The 17,184-nt window shown below is 43.7% G+C and overlaps 1 protein-coding gene across 2 annotated transcripts in view; it reads right to left on the reverse strand.

Annotated features, from left to right (window-relative positions):
* NELL1 (neural EGFL like 1) overlaps positions 1–17,184 on the reverse strand; it is a 300,065-nt gene that overhangs the window by 57,534 nt on the left and 225,347 nt on the right. For both annotated transcript variants that reach the window (XM_059848303.1, XM_059848302.1), the window contains exon 15: positions 15,251–15,346. In XM_059848303.1, coding sequence (XP_059704286.1) covers positions 15,251–15,346 — 96 coding nt within the window. The remainder of the gene's footprint in view (positions 1–15,250; positions 15,347–17,184) is intronic.

Genomic DNA, 17,184 nt, shown 5'->3' on the forward strand with positions numbered 1-17,184 from the left:
AGTGAGAAAACAAGCAAACCAACCAACACCCCAGAAACCACTAGGTCTCCTTCTAGGAAACCCAGTCACAAACAATTGACAGAGACAAGTTTTTCCTTACATAACCACTGCCAATAACTAAACATCTCTGCCACACTGCACTACCACCTGTGCTCCAAAACTTCAAATGAAAATGTAGGAGATCTTCATAAAACATCTGTAGATTGGAATTCTTGTAAGTAGTCATGTAAGCAAGTAAAATAAACACACTGGCCACTTGTGTATAAACAGTGCTAATACTCTGATAAAACTCAAGAGAAGAACCAACCTTCTCCTCATGACTACAAAGCAACTTCACTTCTGAGCCTGGAAACTTCCTTTGGTTTTCAAGGTCAGAGACTCAAATGTGAAAGAAAGGACAGACTCATCCTGGCAACTTGCTGAAATACTGTCTTGAAAATGAGAAAGATCTCTTTATTCTCTCTTCAGTTGGTTGTGTCTACAGCCTAAGCAGGCAGTGAACAGGCAGGCTATTATAAAGAAGCTGGGTGGCTGCAACATGTCAGAGAGTGATGCATGGGATCCTGATGAGAATGTGAGTGCCTCCCCACTTTTCTCAGCTCCAAAAGCACCTCTGCCTAGCAGCTTTACAACCAGAGGATGTGCTAGGGCTGCAAGAACCTGAAAACAGCCTGGCTGAGCTGTGCTGCCCACTTAGAGATAGCACTGCTTCCAAGACAGTGCAATGAGAACAGTGGAGGAGCTCACCCTCACACATCCACACACCTGTACTCCACCTAAGAATCATTCACATTTAAAACCACATAATCACCATCAAAAGCTGTAAGGATCCATAACCTACCACAGAAACATGGCCATCTATGACATTAAGACATGGGTGCCACTCCACGTTAGCCAGACAGCTATTTCAACTGAGTAACTTCTCTGACATTGCTAAAGAAGGCAGAATTCAATTGCACAGGCTGAAACAAGATACAGGTTCAACTGGATCTCTGATGACCAGCAGGGTTTAGGGCTTTCATTTCATGTCTCATTCAAAAGATAAATGAGTACCATTCCGAAGATGAGATTGCCAACAAACAGAGAATGTCTCTTCAGAAAAAAATCAGCTAAGAAAGGTAATTTCACTCTTTCACATATAAACTTTACCATTCTGTCTCTGAAAGGACTGATGTACTTAGTAGATACTACATGCTGAAAGAAATAATTCAGATGTTGCACATCTGAAGCAGTAGGAAACTCCAGCTATTGAACTGCCTGAATTGCTAAATCAGAAGTTCCTTTTTAAAAGCAAGAAAATGATTGATGTATTTAGGAGGAACTCTATTTCTGCAAATGTGAAGGACTGAACCGATTTTTATCATAACACTATAAAAAGTTTGAAAATAACTTTGACGTGCAGTTCCTGGAGGTTGAGCGTGACTGTTATTTTAAAGTTGCTTCAAACATAATGGAACTAGCAAAGGAAATATTCAACCAGAACCATACAAGTTTCCTTTTGTGCTTCACACCTACCCCACCTTAAGCACAGTGTTATTTTAACATCTTGCGTATTCTTTCTCTGAGGACTACAGGCATGAAAAAAAGCCTAACAAAATCAACAGGAATCTGCAGAGTGAGTTAGTGAGCACTGAACCTGGAACGGGCTTCAATGCCACACTGACAGATTAGCAAGCTTCTTTCAAACACAACAGGTATTACTCTACTGATTTTACTCACTTATTTTTAATGTTTTACCAGGTATGGTATGTTGGATTGTCCAGAAAAAGTCTACTGTGAAGGGAAGTTTTTGGGTCCATTAGGTACTTTCTGCAGAAAACTGACACATCACTAGCAAAGGAAGGATAGACTATCAAAATGTTTCACTTGATACAGAAAAAGACTGGAGGGTAAAAGAAAGTTTCTAAGGTTCTGTATCAGCAAACCTTCCTATTTCATTTCTTCTCTGCACATACATATGAGCACACTCCAAAGGATAAACTGGTTTTCTTGATTCCACACACTGCATGTAATTGAGCAGATTCTGCAAAGAGTCACCTCCTTTAGTTGTGGCTTCTTTGCTGTGGTGCAGTATTGTACAATTCATGAGCTCTTCCTGGAGCACACTGTTGAAAACCATGGGTGTTAGTCTTGGAAAAACAGATACTCTGACAGACTGAAATTCAACAGAATTGTGGATGGTACAGAGGCAATGTCAGTAAAGAGGGGATGGCACTCCCTTCAGAGTGGGTTTAACTCACATTTTCACCCTGACTCCTTAAAGCAAAATAATTGGATTAGTTATCCTCATTGTACATAAGCTACAATCTACATAAGTCACCTAAGAAAGTGATTTATCCCATTTTATTCACCTTCCAAGGATTACATGAGTGGGGACATGATCTCTTCCTCCAGATGTCAGCCCAATGCTTTTGTGGTCATTAATTCTGATCAACATGGGAAGAGCTCTCACCCAAGAGCCCCCAGCTGTGTGTTCTCCCTCCCTCCCACCCCTTCCAGCTTTATGCTGTGTTTACAGGAGCTCAGAAAGAGGAAAAAAGAGAAATGAGTTCCACAGCAAATTCCTGGAAGAAAAGTCCATCAAAGGCCAAGAGGTTCCTGTGGCTCCTTCCTGCAAAGCTGGACCTGTAGGGAGCATGGGGTGGGAAAGGTGGCCCTCAGGACACAGAGCTGGACACTGATCCTTCCCAGATTTCCCTGGCACACCTTTCCCAGGCAAGGATGGTCCTGAATATCCTCCTGGATATGTCCCAGGAAGGTGCCTGCTCTCTGGTGTGGGACAGGAGGGGTAGAGGGGGCCCTCTCACACCCATCCCTCTCATTCCCCCCCGTGCTGGCTTTGCCCCTGGGGTGTTGCCCCCCCCCCCCTTTTTAGGGTGTCCAGCCCTATTCTCTTGGCAGCACCCACGGGAATAACCAACCTTTGTTGGGAGCTGGGAGCGCTGCTGAGGGAGGGGCTGTTCCTGGTGTCCTGAAATGTGGCTCTGGCTGTGTGCCAGGGGCTTTCTGCCTGCTGGGCTGGGGGAACTCCCTGAGCTCAGCCCCACACCGCACACCCACAGCTCCTCCCAGACAGCATCCGCCACAGACACGTCCCCCACTGCTGTCCCTAGGCCAGGGGGCTCGTGGCTCATGCCAGAGCCTTCTTCCTCCCCAGGAAGCCTCCTCCCAGTAAGGCGGGAGCCTCCCCACAGCCCCGGACTCTCCGGCTTAGCCCCCCTAGAGCCAGGCCGCCGTCTGAGCCCCACGTGCCCTGGGCCAAGCGGGGATTGGCGGCCCTCTGGACCACAGCCACCCCAAAGAAATGGAGGCTCAGACCTCTGACAAGAGGAAAAGGGCGCCAGCAAAGCCCCAGCTCGGAGCATGAAGAGAGCAGACTTCAGGCTGCTCAGGGAACTGCTAAGCAAGGTCCCTGGGGAAAATGCTTCTTGAAGGTCTTGGGCTCCCTCAGTGCTGGTCGCTTTGGAAACGTCACCTCCTAAGGGCGCAGGAGCAGGCGATGCCCAAATCCAAATGAGGGAAGGCAAGCAGGCGAGGCACAAGGCTGGCTTGCCTGGACAGGCATCTTCTCTGGGACAGAGGATGGAAAAGGAAGCTGTGTGCCCTGTGGAATCCAGGTCAGGAGAAGAAGAATACACAGATGCTTCCAGCTCCTGGAGAGAGAAATTTGGTGTGGCGAAAGCTCAGCGGGAGATGAAGGTGGCCAGAAATGCAGGGCACCATAAAAAGAGCGGTTTGAAATACGTTAGTGGGGAAAAAAAAAAACCCCATTGTAGAAATAACATTGAAATGTCATTGTCCCCTTTCCAGGATGTGGATGGCCACCTCACAAATGAGGATGGAGACAAGATAAAGGGGTTTAAGGTGCGTTCGTTTCCTCTGTCCTCGACGCCCATCCCTCCCTTCCCCCTGAAAAACATGGATTATCTCATTGGACCCTCCAGAGCCCAGAGGAGGGCAAACTCTGCTCAGCAACATCCAAACCATCTGTGTGTTATCCATCTGTGCCATTCAGGATTCCCATCCTGAATCAAAACCCAGCTCTGTGCCACTCACTGAGAAGAAAATGGATCCTATCCCACTGAAAACCAGTACACCAGCCAGTTCTTCACCCAGCACACCCTGTCCCTGCTCAACTCACACCTGGACACCTGCCCCACATGTATTCTGTTAGGGACAGGATCAAGAGTCCACTTAAAATCCTGAAACAGAACCTGCATTGCCTTCCCACCATCCATGAGATGGGTGCCCTTGTGACAGCAGGATAATCCATCAGTTAGACAGGAATTTCCCTCTGTTACCTCACGCTGCCCATGGCTGACGCTGGCATTGTCCTTCTACCACTCCCCAGCAGTGCCAAGTATGACCTTCTCCATCATTTTTTCTGCTATCAAGATTAGATTAACAGGGCTGGAGTTTCCTGGAAAGTCCAAGCACCTCCTGTCTAGTTGGATACAGCTGGAGAACACTGAGCCAGCATGGACCTCCTTGTCTTTCAGGACCTTGGGCAGATGATTTAAGGGCTCCCTGTTGGGACATATTGGCATGCATCCCATGCAGTGCCACAGCCTCACAGATATTGTTCTGGTCCACGTTGTCCCAGGCAATCCCAAATGGAAGATCTCTGTCCCTCACAGCACTGTGCTTCTCCTGTTGGACACCCTTCAGCACCCAGAGAAGGCAGTAGTACTTGGCAGAGCCAGGGTCTGTGGGACAAGGACACTGGGGACAGCCAAAACCAGAGAGGATGCCCAGAGAGCCAAATCCCACAGGATTCTGCCACCCCAAGTGGGCCAAGCCATGCTTGGCACGACTTTGGGCATCAGGGTCCTGCTGGCCCTGGTGGGCTGCACAGCCACAGAGGGCTGAGCTGAGTCAGACACCCACGGAGAGCTGGGAGAAAGACTGTGGGCAGGTGTCCTGGATTGCCAAGCAAATTGCATTCTATTTACCATCTGTATGGCAATTGTCTTCTGTTCCTTATCTCTTCCACAACTGGGGAGACATCTGTGCTGATAACAGGGTACTGAATGTCCCTGCATGGCTGATAAGAACTACAGCATCCCACTGGGAGATGTGAGCCCAGAGGGAGGAGCCAAGCATTGCTACCCAGATATAATCTGGAGATTCTGGAACACCAGCATGGCTTTTTCTGGTGCTGGATTTCCCAGAGGAACAGCAGCTGCCTTTTCCACTGGATCTTCAGAGGAAGACTGCACCTTTCTACAGGATCCCTGCTCCAGTAGAACCACACCTGACACTGCAGGAGGGCTGCAGCCACAATTGCAATGGGACTGCTGCCAGCACCCTAACCCACAGGGTGTCAGGTTGTGTTCTGATTCTGTCAGTGTTGTTCTAGTGTACTGCATTGTTTATTTTATCCTTTTATTTTCTTCCCTATTAAAGAATGGCTATTTCCTGCTCCCATATTTTTTGCCTGAGAGCCTCTTAATTTAAAATTTATAGCAATTTGGGAGGGGGGGTTTACATTTTCCATTTCAGGGGAGGCTCCTGCCTTCCTTAGCAGACATCTGACTTTCAAAACCAAGACAGCAGGACAAAGGATCCCAGTGACCTCCTGTCCCCAGTGCCAGCTTGCTGCTTACATTTACTTCTTTTGCTTAAAGCATTCTTGTACTGTAATTTTTTCAGAGGAAAAAAATCTCATATTGAAAAAAAAAGCAGAAAAACTGACTTTATGTCTGAATTAAACACACAATAAGCTGTACAACATTAGCACGATTTTTTCTCATGTGGTTTTCTCCAGTTCCTTTACTTGTCAGAGTATTTCTCAAAAAGAAATTGGTTTCTTATGCTTATTTTGATGAATGAAGCACATTTTCCCCCACTACATCTTGATTAACCTCAATGAGATCACTCATTAAATGTTATCATTCACTGTTTTGAACTTCAGCAGAAACGTGGCTCCACACAGTAAAATTCTCAGTTGTACCCTTTTTCTTATGAGACTGAATTCTCTACTCAGTTTGAGTAGGATCTCACTCCTAGATTACCTCCTTTAGATTAAGAATTTAAAAATGGTATATTCATCATTGGCAGCTTCATTGGTTACACAGATTGTTCCACACAAAAACACTATTCTAGATGCTCTTTTATTTCACTATAGCCATTTATTATTCATTTCACCTAATTCAGTTGGACCAGATCCTAAGGCTTCCATTGAGGTGAAATTCCCATTGAAGCCAATAGGATTCCTGTGTTAAAAATTTTAAGTACCTCTCTATGCCTGCCTGAGTTTTATTGAGTCTGGAGTTTTATTTCTAGGTTATCAGCAAATTTAAATATTCATGGTTGATTCTCCAGTCCAGAGCTGGCTATTAATAAGAAAAAGTAAGGTGGCAAAGAGCTTATTAAACTCAGTAATGTTCCCTAAATACTGCCTGTAGCTGGAGAGCTTGAGGTAGTTTTTATTCAGTTTTCAGCTGGTCTACTACCTAATTCTGGTACTTCTCTGTAGAATTACTGTTTTCCACTAATGTAGGCATCTGCCTGGAAAAAAGTTTAAAAAATAAAAGGGGTCGCAATGTCCTGAAAAATAAGTTATAAATTATCATTACTGCACTGCACTCAAAAGCAGACTTGCTGGTTTTTTTTTTGTTTTTTAAATCACAGTAAAATGAGATGTCATTTGTAGTTAATTCACCATGAAGTTGGTATTTTAAAGGAACTGTCTTTTCTGTACAGCTCACATCACAAGGGAAGCTTCATATATGGAAACGTCTTAGTCGCAAAATGGAAATTTCATTAACATATGAATATTTCTATTTGCCCAAATACAAATATTTGCCCAGGATTTTGAACACTCCATAGTTCTGTTTTCTTTAAGTAGGTTCAATGGTGATTTCTGCCGCTTGAAACAAATTTAAATCTCACTGCTTGAGTCCTCAGAATCCAAGAGGAACCTCAAGCAGATATGGCTGCACACAGAACGTGTGAGAGATGTTCCTGGTGTTAAACTGGACAGATGCTAAATTAGAGACTGAGAACCCTTTGAATGGACTAAAGCAACACAGCCTCTAACAGAGAACCAATCCCAATGCCTCAGTCTGAGCCAGGCTTTTCTACAAAACTTGGCCAGATAAGCTCTCAGCTGCAGGAAGTTCAGCAGGAACATAGGGCTTTTATATTTAGAGTTCAGAGTTTGCTGCTCCTAATCTGAACATGATGATCCTCCCGTAGAACCTAATTAGAATTTATGGATGAATAAATGTTGCGGGTCGTGTTTATTTCATTAAGTTATTGTTAAATGGTTCATTCTGTTTTCCCCAAGTTGGTTTTTCCCTAAGTTGTGCCCTCCCTTAAAGTTGTCCCTCAAGCTATTCTCCTCCCTTTGTTCTAGTCCTTTCCCTGCCTGTCAAGGTGACCCTGCCCCTTTTTCCCTGCCCATCAAGGTGACCCTGCCCATCAAGGTGACCCTGCCCCTCTTTCTCTGCCTGTCAAGGTGACCCTGCCCATCAAGGTGACCCTGCCCCTTTTTCCCTGCCCATCAAGGTGACCCTGCCCCTTTTTCCCTGCCCATCAAGGTGACCCTGCCCCTCTTTCTCTGCCTGTCAAGGTGACCCTGCCCTTTTTCCTGAATGTTCCCTGCCACTCACCCACTGGGCCAACCCCTGATTGAAACACCCACTGGGAACTCCTCTAATCCAGAGGCCCCATTGGTCCATGTGTCTTTTCCCCTCTCCTGCCCCTATCCTGATTGGTCCCACAGTGTTGATGTAATCCCCTTGCTCCACCCCTGAAATCCCCCTATTGGTTGGTTTTCTGTATCCACCCCCTGGTTTGTAGCTGTATTTAACCCCTTCCACTGAGGCACTTGGGGTTTTCTGCCTTAATCCCTTCACCTGGAAGAAACCTTCTCTGTGGAACCTCAAGACAAAGAGCCTGCTCCTAACTCCTTGTCCTTGCTGTGGCTGTAACAGCGTGCACTACAGAGCTTGCAGCTCTTTAGGTTCAGATGTGGGCACACCCCAATCCCAGCTGTTTCCCAGTCCCAGATGTGGGCACACCTCAATCCCAGCTGTTTCCCAGTCCCAGATGTAGGCACACCCCAATCCCAGCTATTCCCCAGTCCCAGATGTGGCACACCCCAGTTCCCAGCTCTTCCCTCCTCCCTGTCATGGCTCCCAGAGTGTTCAGAGCTAGCCCAGGTTCCAGTGGGCTGGGCAAATAAACAGCCAGCACTGTGCAGCACAAAGAAAGGGAACAGGCACAAACCAACCTCCCTTCCCCAGCCATTCCAGGTGCTCAGTCCACGCCAAAGAGAGGTGGGTTCTAGCATTTTCTTGCCTGTTTAGCTAGGACAGCCTGTATTCCTCACACCATGCCCTTGTCTCACCTAGGAAAGACAGGCACCTCTGCCCATCCTTCACTAACCTGGCTGTCTGCAAAGCTTTCTCACATTCTCACTCCTCTCTCCAGCTGCAATTGCTGGTGTTCAGTAACATTTGGGCTTTCTTAAATACATTATCCCAGAGGCAATACCACTGTCACTGGTGGGCTTGGCCTTGGCCAGTGTTGGGTCTGTCTTGGACAGGCAAAAGCTTCTGGCAGCTTCTCCAGAGAAGCCTCCCTGCTCTCCATTCCCTACCAAAACTTAGCCACACAGACCCAATATGTATGACCACAAGCCATAACAATAATAAAACACTAGAACATTAGAACAATTTGTTGCTTGTCAAGGTATCATTTCAGGTAACAGATTAATACAGCTGGTATTTCTTCAATTTAAGAAAAATATACAAACTCAAAGACCGGCATATAACAAATAAACTACCCAGGAAGGTAAATATATTACATAAAAAACCCAACAAACCACCACCACAAAACCACCACCCCAAACCCAGTCAGTCTGCTTAGTGTTTTTTCCTGGCTTGTAAAACCAAACTATTGCATATATATGTATAAGGCAGAGTAAACACTGATGAGTTGTCTCCTCATGTGAGGGTCAGCTGGGTGATGAATGCTGTTCTTGGTCTGGGAGATTGACACTGAGATAAAACAACTTTTTCTTCCACTGACAGTTCCTTGTTGATTTGCAGACAGATGTCCCCTTGATCCTCAGAGATGGCCTTACTCAGATTTTTCTAGTAAATATTCTTTGATCTATTCCCTGGTATCTTTACAAATGACAGCTTTGTTTTTTCCATCACATTAAGATGTCACCCTTGCCATTTTGCAATAAGCACCGCTGGGGCAAATGCTGCAAACAGATTGGCAGCAAATGGAGCAGGACAACCTCAGCCACCTGGAACATCTGCCATCTCTGGGTCTGTCACACCCTCAGGAGTGACACATCAACCACAGCCACTGTTCTCTGTAATAAGCTGAGCATCCCCTGCTTCACCCCTCTTGTCTCACTCTATCTTGGCTTTGCCTCACCTTGAAATTAGAGGCTTTAGAAAGAATCTCATGCAAAGCCTTGTTCCCACAGCTGCACAGCTGGTTTGTTTCCCAAAATAAACCTCACTTCTTATTTTACAAGAGATCCTAGATAGAGAAAGGCAGGGAGTTTTGACATTTAGCTTACCATACTCGTGGAAAAATCTCTTTCTCTGCTTTGCTTTGGTTTTTATTTGCTTATTTTTTAAAGCAGGCTCCTTGACTGAAATGTCTTTGATATAGATACACACCTAAACGTTAACCCAGTTTAAGAATCAAAGAAACTGCACATATAAATACAATTCTCACATTTTTTCTAACTGCAGGGTCCACAGGAATAGAGACTATGGGGGGTTTTACCCAAAGGACTGCAGAAGAAAAAATATTCCAGAAGAAGCAATTTAAGAGACAAGAATACAAAGACATTATGCAGCTTCTTAGACAAGAACTGCCCATACTGCCAACTATGATGAAACAAGTCAGCTAAAGACCTCCTCATCCCCATGATGTAACATCACATACTGAAGATGTAAGCACAGCAACATTTTATTACACACCTGTGAAAGCAGTGAGGTGCTGAAGAATCCATACATAACTACAGCAAGTCTTGATTTACTGACTTGCTTGCAATGTAATTAATAGAATTCAAAGCACATTTATCAGCCACGGTACATACTGAAATACTCTCTCTCTCTCCCCAATATCAGATGATTCTTTGCAGGCCAAGCCCAAAACAACATGAAAAATAACCCTAGTAATTATCACATCCTGACAGTCTGCTGCCATATCTTACCCTTGCTTCTGTTTAGAATCAGCAGGTAATTCTTTGTCATCTCTCTATATTTTTCAGTGCTTTCAGCAAAGACTAAACACACATGTACTGCTATCACAGATATATCCACCTCCATGAGCTCCAGCCCACACAAAGCCCTTCTGATGTACCAGAAACATACTCCCATTTATTGTGTACCACTTTGGACAGCAGCTGTCACAAGACAGGGGAGAAAAGCTATGGTGCACTTGTGTTTAATCTGTTTCGGAGGCAATGCTCTCCCATTGCCAAAAGCCCTCCTGCAGCCCCTGGAAAAATACTGCACTTTCCTTTCCATGCCCTTAGTTGGGAGCCCACCGCCTCAGACCCTTTTGCAGTTTCCAGCTCATCACCCAAAATTATAATTTGTACAGACAGACACTGTAAATAACTCCCACCACTGGTCAGATCCCAGAGTGTTCAGATGCATTTCTTAGATCCACACCCAGGACTCCAAGCACATGCAGGCAGGTGTCACTGTCATGTTCTATGAAAAATCCTTTCCTTAGGATTTTTTCCCTCCTGAGAAGCTGAGAGGCCTCAGGAACAAAATGCAAACAATGATTATCTGCTGCTGTGGGATGCAACAGGTGGATCTGGGATTGGTCTCATGTGGTTGTTTCTCATTAATGGCCAATCCCAGTCCAGCTGTCCAGACTGTCTCAGTCAGTCACAAACCTTTGTTATTCATTCCTTTTCTATTCTTAGCTAAGCCTTCTGATGAAATCCTTTCTTCTATTCTTTTAGTATAGTTTTAACATAATATATATCATAAAATAATAAATCAGCCTTCTGAAACATGGAGTCAACTTTCTCGTCTCTTCCCTCATCCTGGGACCCCTGTGAACAGTGTCACAGGCAGGTGTTCAAGGAATGCCTACAATTTCCAGGCATTCAATCATCTGTTTACTCCTACCTTTGACATCATAGGTTGTCCTGTCTATCTCATCCTCACCACTTCATCAGCAGCAGTAGTGGACTTACACTCCACAATACAGAATAACTGTGAACCTGTCCACAAAACCAGCATTAAAACTCCACTGACCTGTCGCCCATCCACAGACAGAAAAAAGCAGCTCAATGAATTATCCAGAGTTTTTCTGTTTTAAAGGTTGCAAAAAGATGAGATGGATGCAAAATTGGGGCACTTGAGTTCATGCTGCCAACAAGTCTCACAGAGTACTCTATTTGCACTCCTCTCTGCACATCAAAATGTCTCTCAGAAGCCTTTAACAGGGATCCCTGCCAAGGATGCACCTGGGTTCAAGCCCACAGTGTTACAGACAGTTACAGATGTCTCTCTCCAGCTCAGCCACCATGCTGGAATCATACAGCAATGTCACTAAAAATTCCAACAGCAAAGGTTTTCCAACACAAGCTGGATCACAACTGTGTTAAATATCATCAAATGGTAGTGATCACAGAGATCACAGATTCCAGCCCTGGCAGAAGAACACTAAATGAACAAAAAAAGAAGTGATTTGAAGATAAATCAGATCCTAAATATTACAAAAATTCAGTTAGAAGCATCAAGCACATACTTAAAGAAACTGCATGATAAAGAATGGATGGAGAAAGGAATTACTTGACAGTATTTGTGAATATCAATTTGCAGTTCACCTTCAAAAAGGAAAGGTAGCCCCACAACTGTTATGATGATTTCTCACATCAACCAAAGCAAATGACAAGAGGTAATTCTTCCTAGCAGCATGCTGAATTATGTATCTGTACATAAGCCTTAAATGTGTATTTTAATTTCACCTGAGTAAATTACTGGTATAAATCCTGCCCTTCTCAAATATCTCTGAATTTTTAATTAACTTAATATCGTAATTTCAACCAGGCAGTCAGAATCTATGAGTAACATATGATTCATATTCAGAAGTAAACACACCTGCTTTTCAACATCATCTCTAATTACTGGCTTATTTTACCCTTTCCATGGCATTGAAGCCAATTTGGGTCACACTGTTTTTAGCTGATGACGAGTCCTTTTCAGCTCACAAATAATGCACAAGATGTTGCTGTGTTGTCAGTTTGAAGGACATTTTCAAATGCACTGTGGCAAGTTTAATACATGACCAAAACACATCACTTTACTTCTGATACACCTCACTTCGCTGTGAGCTTCCACCAGACAAGGCTTTGCCAAGAGCATTTAGGCTTTGATTTGAATTGTTGCTCCACCACTTTATTGTCTTAGGTCTGTGTCATAGTGATTGAGGGAGTGGGACCATATACTGAATAAAACAAAGTGCTTATTTCTAATGTTAAAGATAACAGGAGATCAACAAACATGGGGTTAGAATACTTAGTGTGGAAACCCAGGGCACCACAGGGAATATTTCTCTGTCTGCTCTGAGATGCCCTGACCCCCAGGGGAGCTCTGACTCTGACCATCATCCATGGAGAAAGTTTCCCAGACTTCAAGATAGACTGGAACCCACAAAAGTGTGAAATAGATTCTAGAGAGCAGTGTGGGTGTGTCACTGGGTGAGAAATTGAGGGTTTGGGATTTTTAGTGTGCTGTGGATGGAAGCAAGATGGAGGGCACAGGGTGTGGTCCTGGGTTTCTTCTTCATGCTTCTTCTTCCTCCTTCTCCATGGGTTTGGGTGGCATTCTGTAATTGGGCAGAAAAGTCCCCATGGCAGCTCTGTGGGATCAGTTACTGGGGTAAAAGGGAAATAATCCAGGTGTCAGCTCTTAATTGGACAGTTCAGTCTTAAAAGCCCTTGTACCAAGAGACTGTTGGGCATTTTGTGCCTTCTAATGGAAAGCTGCAGAACTCCCAGCAGTGAGACTGTTTTACTGATAAAAAATAAACACCTGAGTGTGAACATGAACTGCTGTCTCCAGTGCCTTCAATCCAGACCCAGAGAAACCACAACTGGTACCCCCACAACTCAGGTGTCCTTTGGGAGACAATGAAGAAAGCCTTTCCTGAGCTGCCTCCTGCTCCTGAAAGCACTACATCTGTTAGGGGGAATCAGTGAAGCAGAAGGAAGCCTGCTTCCAAGGTGGTTCATCACCTCTCTGAGCATTCACTCTGGCCAGGACATGCACCTTCAGAAGGCTGAAGCTGTTCTCACAGATCTGATGTGCACTTAGCCACTGAAATATGCATATGACATAAGATGTATCTGCTGAAGTTTTTAAACCCTCCCACACAACTAAAATGTGACAAATTCTCATGCACAAAGCCCTGTTCATTCTCAAACCAGCCTGTATGTCAGATTTCTCAAAGTTAGCATCATTACCTTGATTTGTAGCATACTGGTAAACTCTATACACCTTCAAAGAAAAAAATAAAGTGCCTTCTGGTTCAAGTTGTATAGATTTTATTCACAGAAGCTATTGCCTTCTGACATCTACCTCTAAATTGCTTGATATAATGAGAGTACCATACCTGCCATGCTTCCTTTGCTTGGTGTGCTAACTCATATTGTAGATCAAAACAACACAAAAGCCATGAAAAACATAGGAGTCAAAAATGGTTATGTCCTCCATTTATCAATTTTAAACCATCACTTCAACAGTTTAGAGAATCTGTGCTCTAGATATGAAGGTCCCTTCACAGCACTAAGGAAAAAGAATGTTCTGAGATCCTTGGGTGAAGGAATCACAGGCAGAGGAGCTGAAATGTGGCCTGAGGTCCTGGGTGGGCAGGGTCCCTTTGGGCAGTGCTGGCAGCTCCATATATCACATCCACAGAGCACTTCTCCAGGGTCCTGCATCCCTCTGAGTGTACTGATGCCTCTGAGGAGCAGATGTTTTAGGAAGGAATGAGCAAATTACTCATGGGCTACCAGCAGGAAGGATTAGCAGCAGGGGAGCCAGGGCAGGCAGGGCTCTGAGGTGGGAATGCCTTGCATTGCTTCCCTGTGATGCTGCCAGTGCTTACTGCTGGATGGCAGGAGGCTTGGGAGGGCTTTTCCTATTTAAAACAAGGCTACAGGCAAAAGTAATTAAGTACTCAGACTTATTCTAGATGAGATGAAAATATTAATGTCCTAGTTCATTCTTAAACAATCATAAACAATGCTGACAACTAGAAACTATGGGCTTTTAGCACATCACAGAAGTATTTAGCAGTTCTCAGGAACTATTTGAAGCAGATTTATTGACAACTGGGCTTAAGTGACTTTAACAAACACACAAATTACTGCACAATCTCTGGGTTAAAAGTGGTTCCACTAATTCAACTGTAACAGTTGTTTTTCTGTTTTCATTTATTTCTTCCTTTAAAAATTCACCAATTATGATCTCTTCCACACTACAGTAACAATCCAGTTCATATCCAAAAATAAATACATGGGTAAACAGGTAGTAACAAACGTGCAGTGCAAAAAAACCTCCCATCACTGAGTTAGTTAAGTAATATATAACCTCAATAAATACAAACCAAAATCAAATCCCAAATCTGCTAAATAAAGAAAATAATAAGAGTCCTATATGGAGTTTGATAAGATCCATTTCTCCCCATTTAAGGCAGACAAGGAACCAGCTCTTTGTGAAACAATCTGCAAGGTAGAACTATGATGCTGCCAGAAGCAGATTTTGAAAAAGAAAAATCTGGGAACAGGCAAAATCTAATCATGACTTGTGAGATATCATTGAATAGGCTGTGATTCTATAAAAACTGTGACTTAGAAACAAATCAAATATTAATAATTCAATAACTTGAAGTGAAAAGCAATCATCTGAATTCTGGTCTAATTTGCACAACAAATTTAGTAGAAGCAGAAGGAAACCTTGAGCTTGCACCACAGGAAACTGGTGGAGCAAACATTTTTCATTTGATGTCCCTTCTAATTAACTAAAAGTGCATGCTGGAAGCAAAAGCAGATACATTCCTGATAAAATTCAGCATGGAAAGTTTCAGACAAGACAAACTTTCAGTGCAGAAAAGGCAGAAATGGAACAGTCATATCTTCACTGGAGAGAAAACATCAAGCAGAATGAAAGAATAGAAAGGAATTACTTCTTGCACATACCATACTTCTCATTACCTGAGAAGGTGTTTGTCAGTAAAGCTTTACCTTTCTCACAGTGACTTCCAGTGAATCCAGAGGGGCAGAGACATTTGTTGGGAGCTACACAAGTTCCACCATATCTGCACCCTTCTTCACAGAATGCTGCAAGATAAAAGGAATATGTGGGTAATACTTCAGTCTTTAAAACATGCATTTGAAGGATTATAGGAAAAGCATCAACATTCTAAGCAATTAACAAAATGTAGCATATTAAAATTCAGTCCACCTGCAAGCACAGAGAGAAGCAACTCACTAAAATGACAAGAGGAAAAAATCTCAGATTACACCTTAGGCAAACCACCTCAGCAATAAAAGATTAGTCACCATCTGGAAAAAGAAGAGAGGAAAAAATACATCATATGGTTTTAATGGGGCTGATCATCTTTCCCTTACATTGAAAATGCAGATGACAATTACAATGCTCTGCTAATCCACAGAAAACAGGATGGTGTTAAATACTGTGTTCCTCACCTCTATCAAATACTTCACTGAAATGTCTGTAAACACATAATATTTTGCTTTTTAAATTTTTATTGTAAGGGCTAAAGTATGTTTTGTGGAATTAAGAAATTAAATAGAGTGTGGGTCATGACTGAAAATATGAGAAGGGCTCAACCCCCATATAAAATGTCTCTGCTGAGATGTGATTTTTGATGAAAAAAGACTGAAGTTCTCCAGAAGTGTATGTGCCCAGCAACTAGGATTTCAAACAGCTGATGGATCCCATCTTTTCCTGCCACCACTGTGTGATGTTCCTCTTGCTCACAGCCAGGCTGGCAGGAAGTCCATTGAGTGTGCAAGGACTGTTTAAAGTTTAAAATCACTGTTTAAAGTTACTGCTTTTTATTTCTTATTGGAGGAGAAGGAGAAGGAGAAGGAGGAGAAGGAGAAGGAGAAGGAGAAGGAGAAGGAGAAGGAGAAGGAGAAGGAGAAGGAGAAGGAGAAGGAGAAGGAGAAGGAGAAGGAGAAGGAGAAGGAGAAGGAGAAGGAGAAGGAGAAGGAGAAGGGAGGAGAAGGAGAAGGAGAGGTAGAGGGAGAAGAAGGAGAGGGAGAGGGTGAAGGAGAGGGAGAAGGAGAGGGAGAGGGAGAAGGAGAAAGAAGGAGAAGGAAAATGAGAAGGAGAGGGAGAGGGAGAAGGAGAAGGAGAAAGAAGAAGGAGGAGAGGGAGAAGGAGAAGGAGAATGAAGGAGAAGGAGAGGGAGAAAGAGAATGAAGGAGAAGGAGAGGGAGAAGGAGAAAGAGAAAGAAGGAGAAGGAGAAGGAAAATGAGAAGGAAAATGAGAAGGAGAGGGAGAGAAGGAAAATGAGAAGGAGAGGGAGAAAGGAGAAGGAGAAGGAGAGGGAGAAGGGGCATCAGGACACTTCTCTACTTTGCACTGGTCCCTGAGCAGGACCCTTGCTCCAGCTAAGAGCAGCCCTACCCCTGACTCACTCCCTCCCCTTCAACATTCATTGAACTTCACAAGTGACTGAGTGGGTTTGACTGCACTTATGAGAGAAGTAACAATTAATATTTAAACAGCAGCTCTCTGCATCTAAGCTAATAACAGATTTGCAAAGTGTTTCCTGCAAGCTAAAATCACAGATGGAGTGTTGGCAAAGAGATGTTACAAATGCTATGAAAAGGCTCAAAGTGCTAGATAACAGAAGAAATGTTTAAGATTTATTTTCCACTACACTAAAAATAAAAAATAAAGTGCCTAGATTTCTAGGCATTAAAAAGAACCTTTTGCAATTGTTAACCACTTAGAGGCCAAACCCCACATCATTGTATCTCGTGACTGAGCTGACAGACACATCTGCCTTGCTGTAAATATATAATTCATAGCATGCCATGCTGTTTTATGGAGGAGAAGAATGCAAAAGTGTTTTAGACAAGATCACAGCAGAATACTGTAAGCACCCCTGGAGCAAGGCAGTGGTGTGGAGAAAGCACAGTC

This window comes from Haemorhous mexicanus, chromosome 6, assembly GCF_027477595.1.
Source record: "Haemorhous mexicanus isolate bHaeMex1 chromosome 6, bHaeMex1.pri, whole genome shotgun sequence".
NCBI classification, from domain to species: domain Eukaryota; kingdom Metazoa; phylum Chordata; class Aves; order Passeriformes; family Fringillidae; genus Haemorhous; species Haemorhous mexicanus.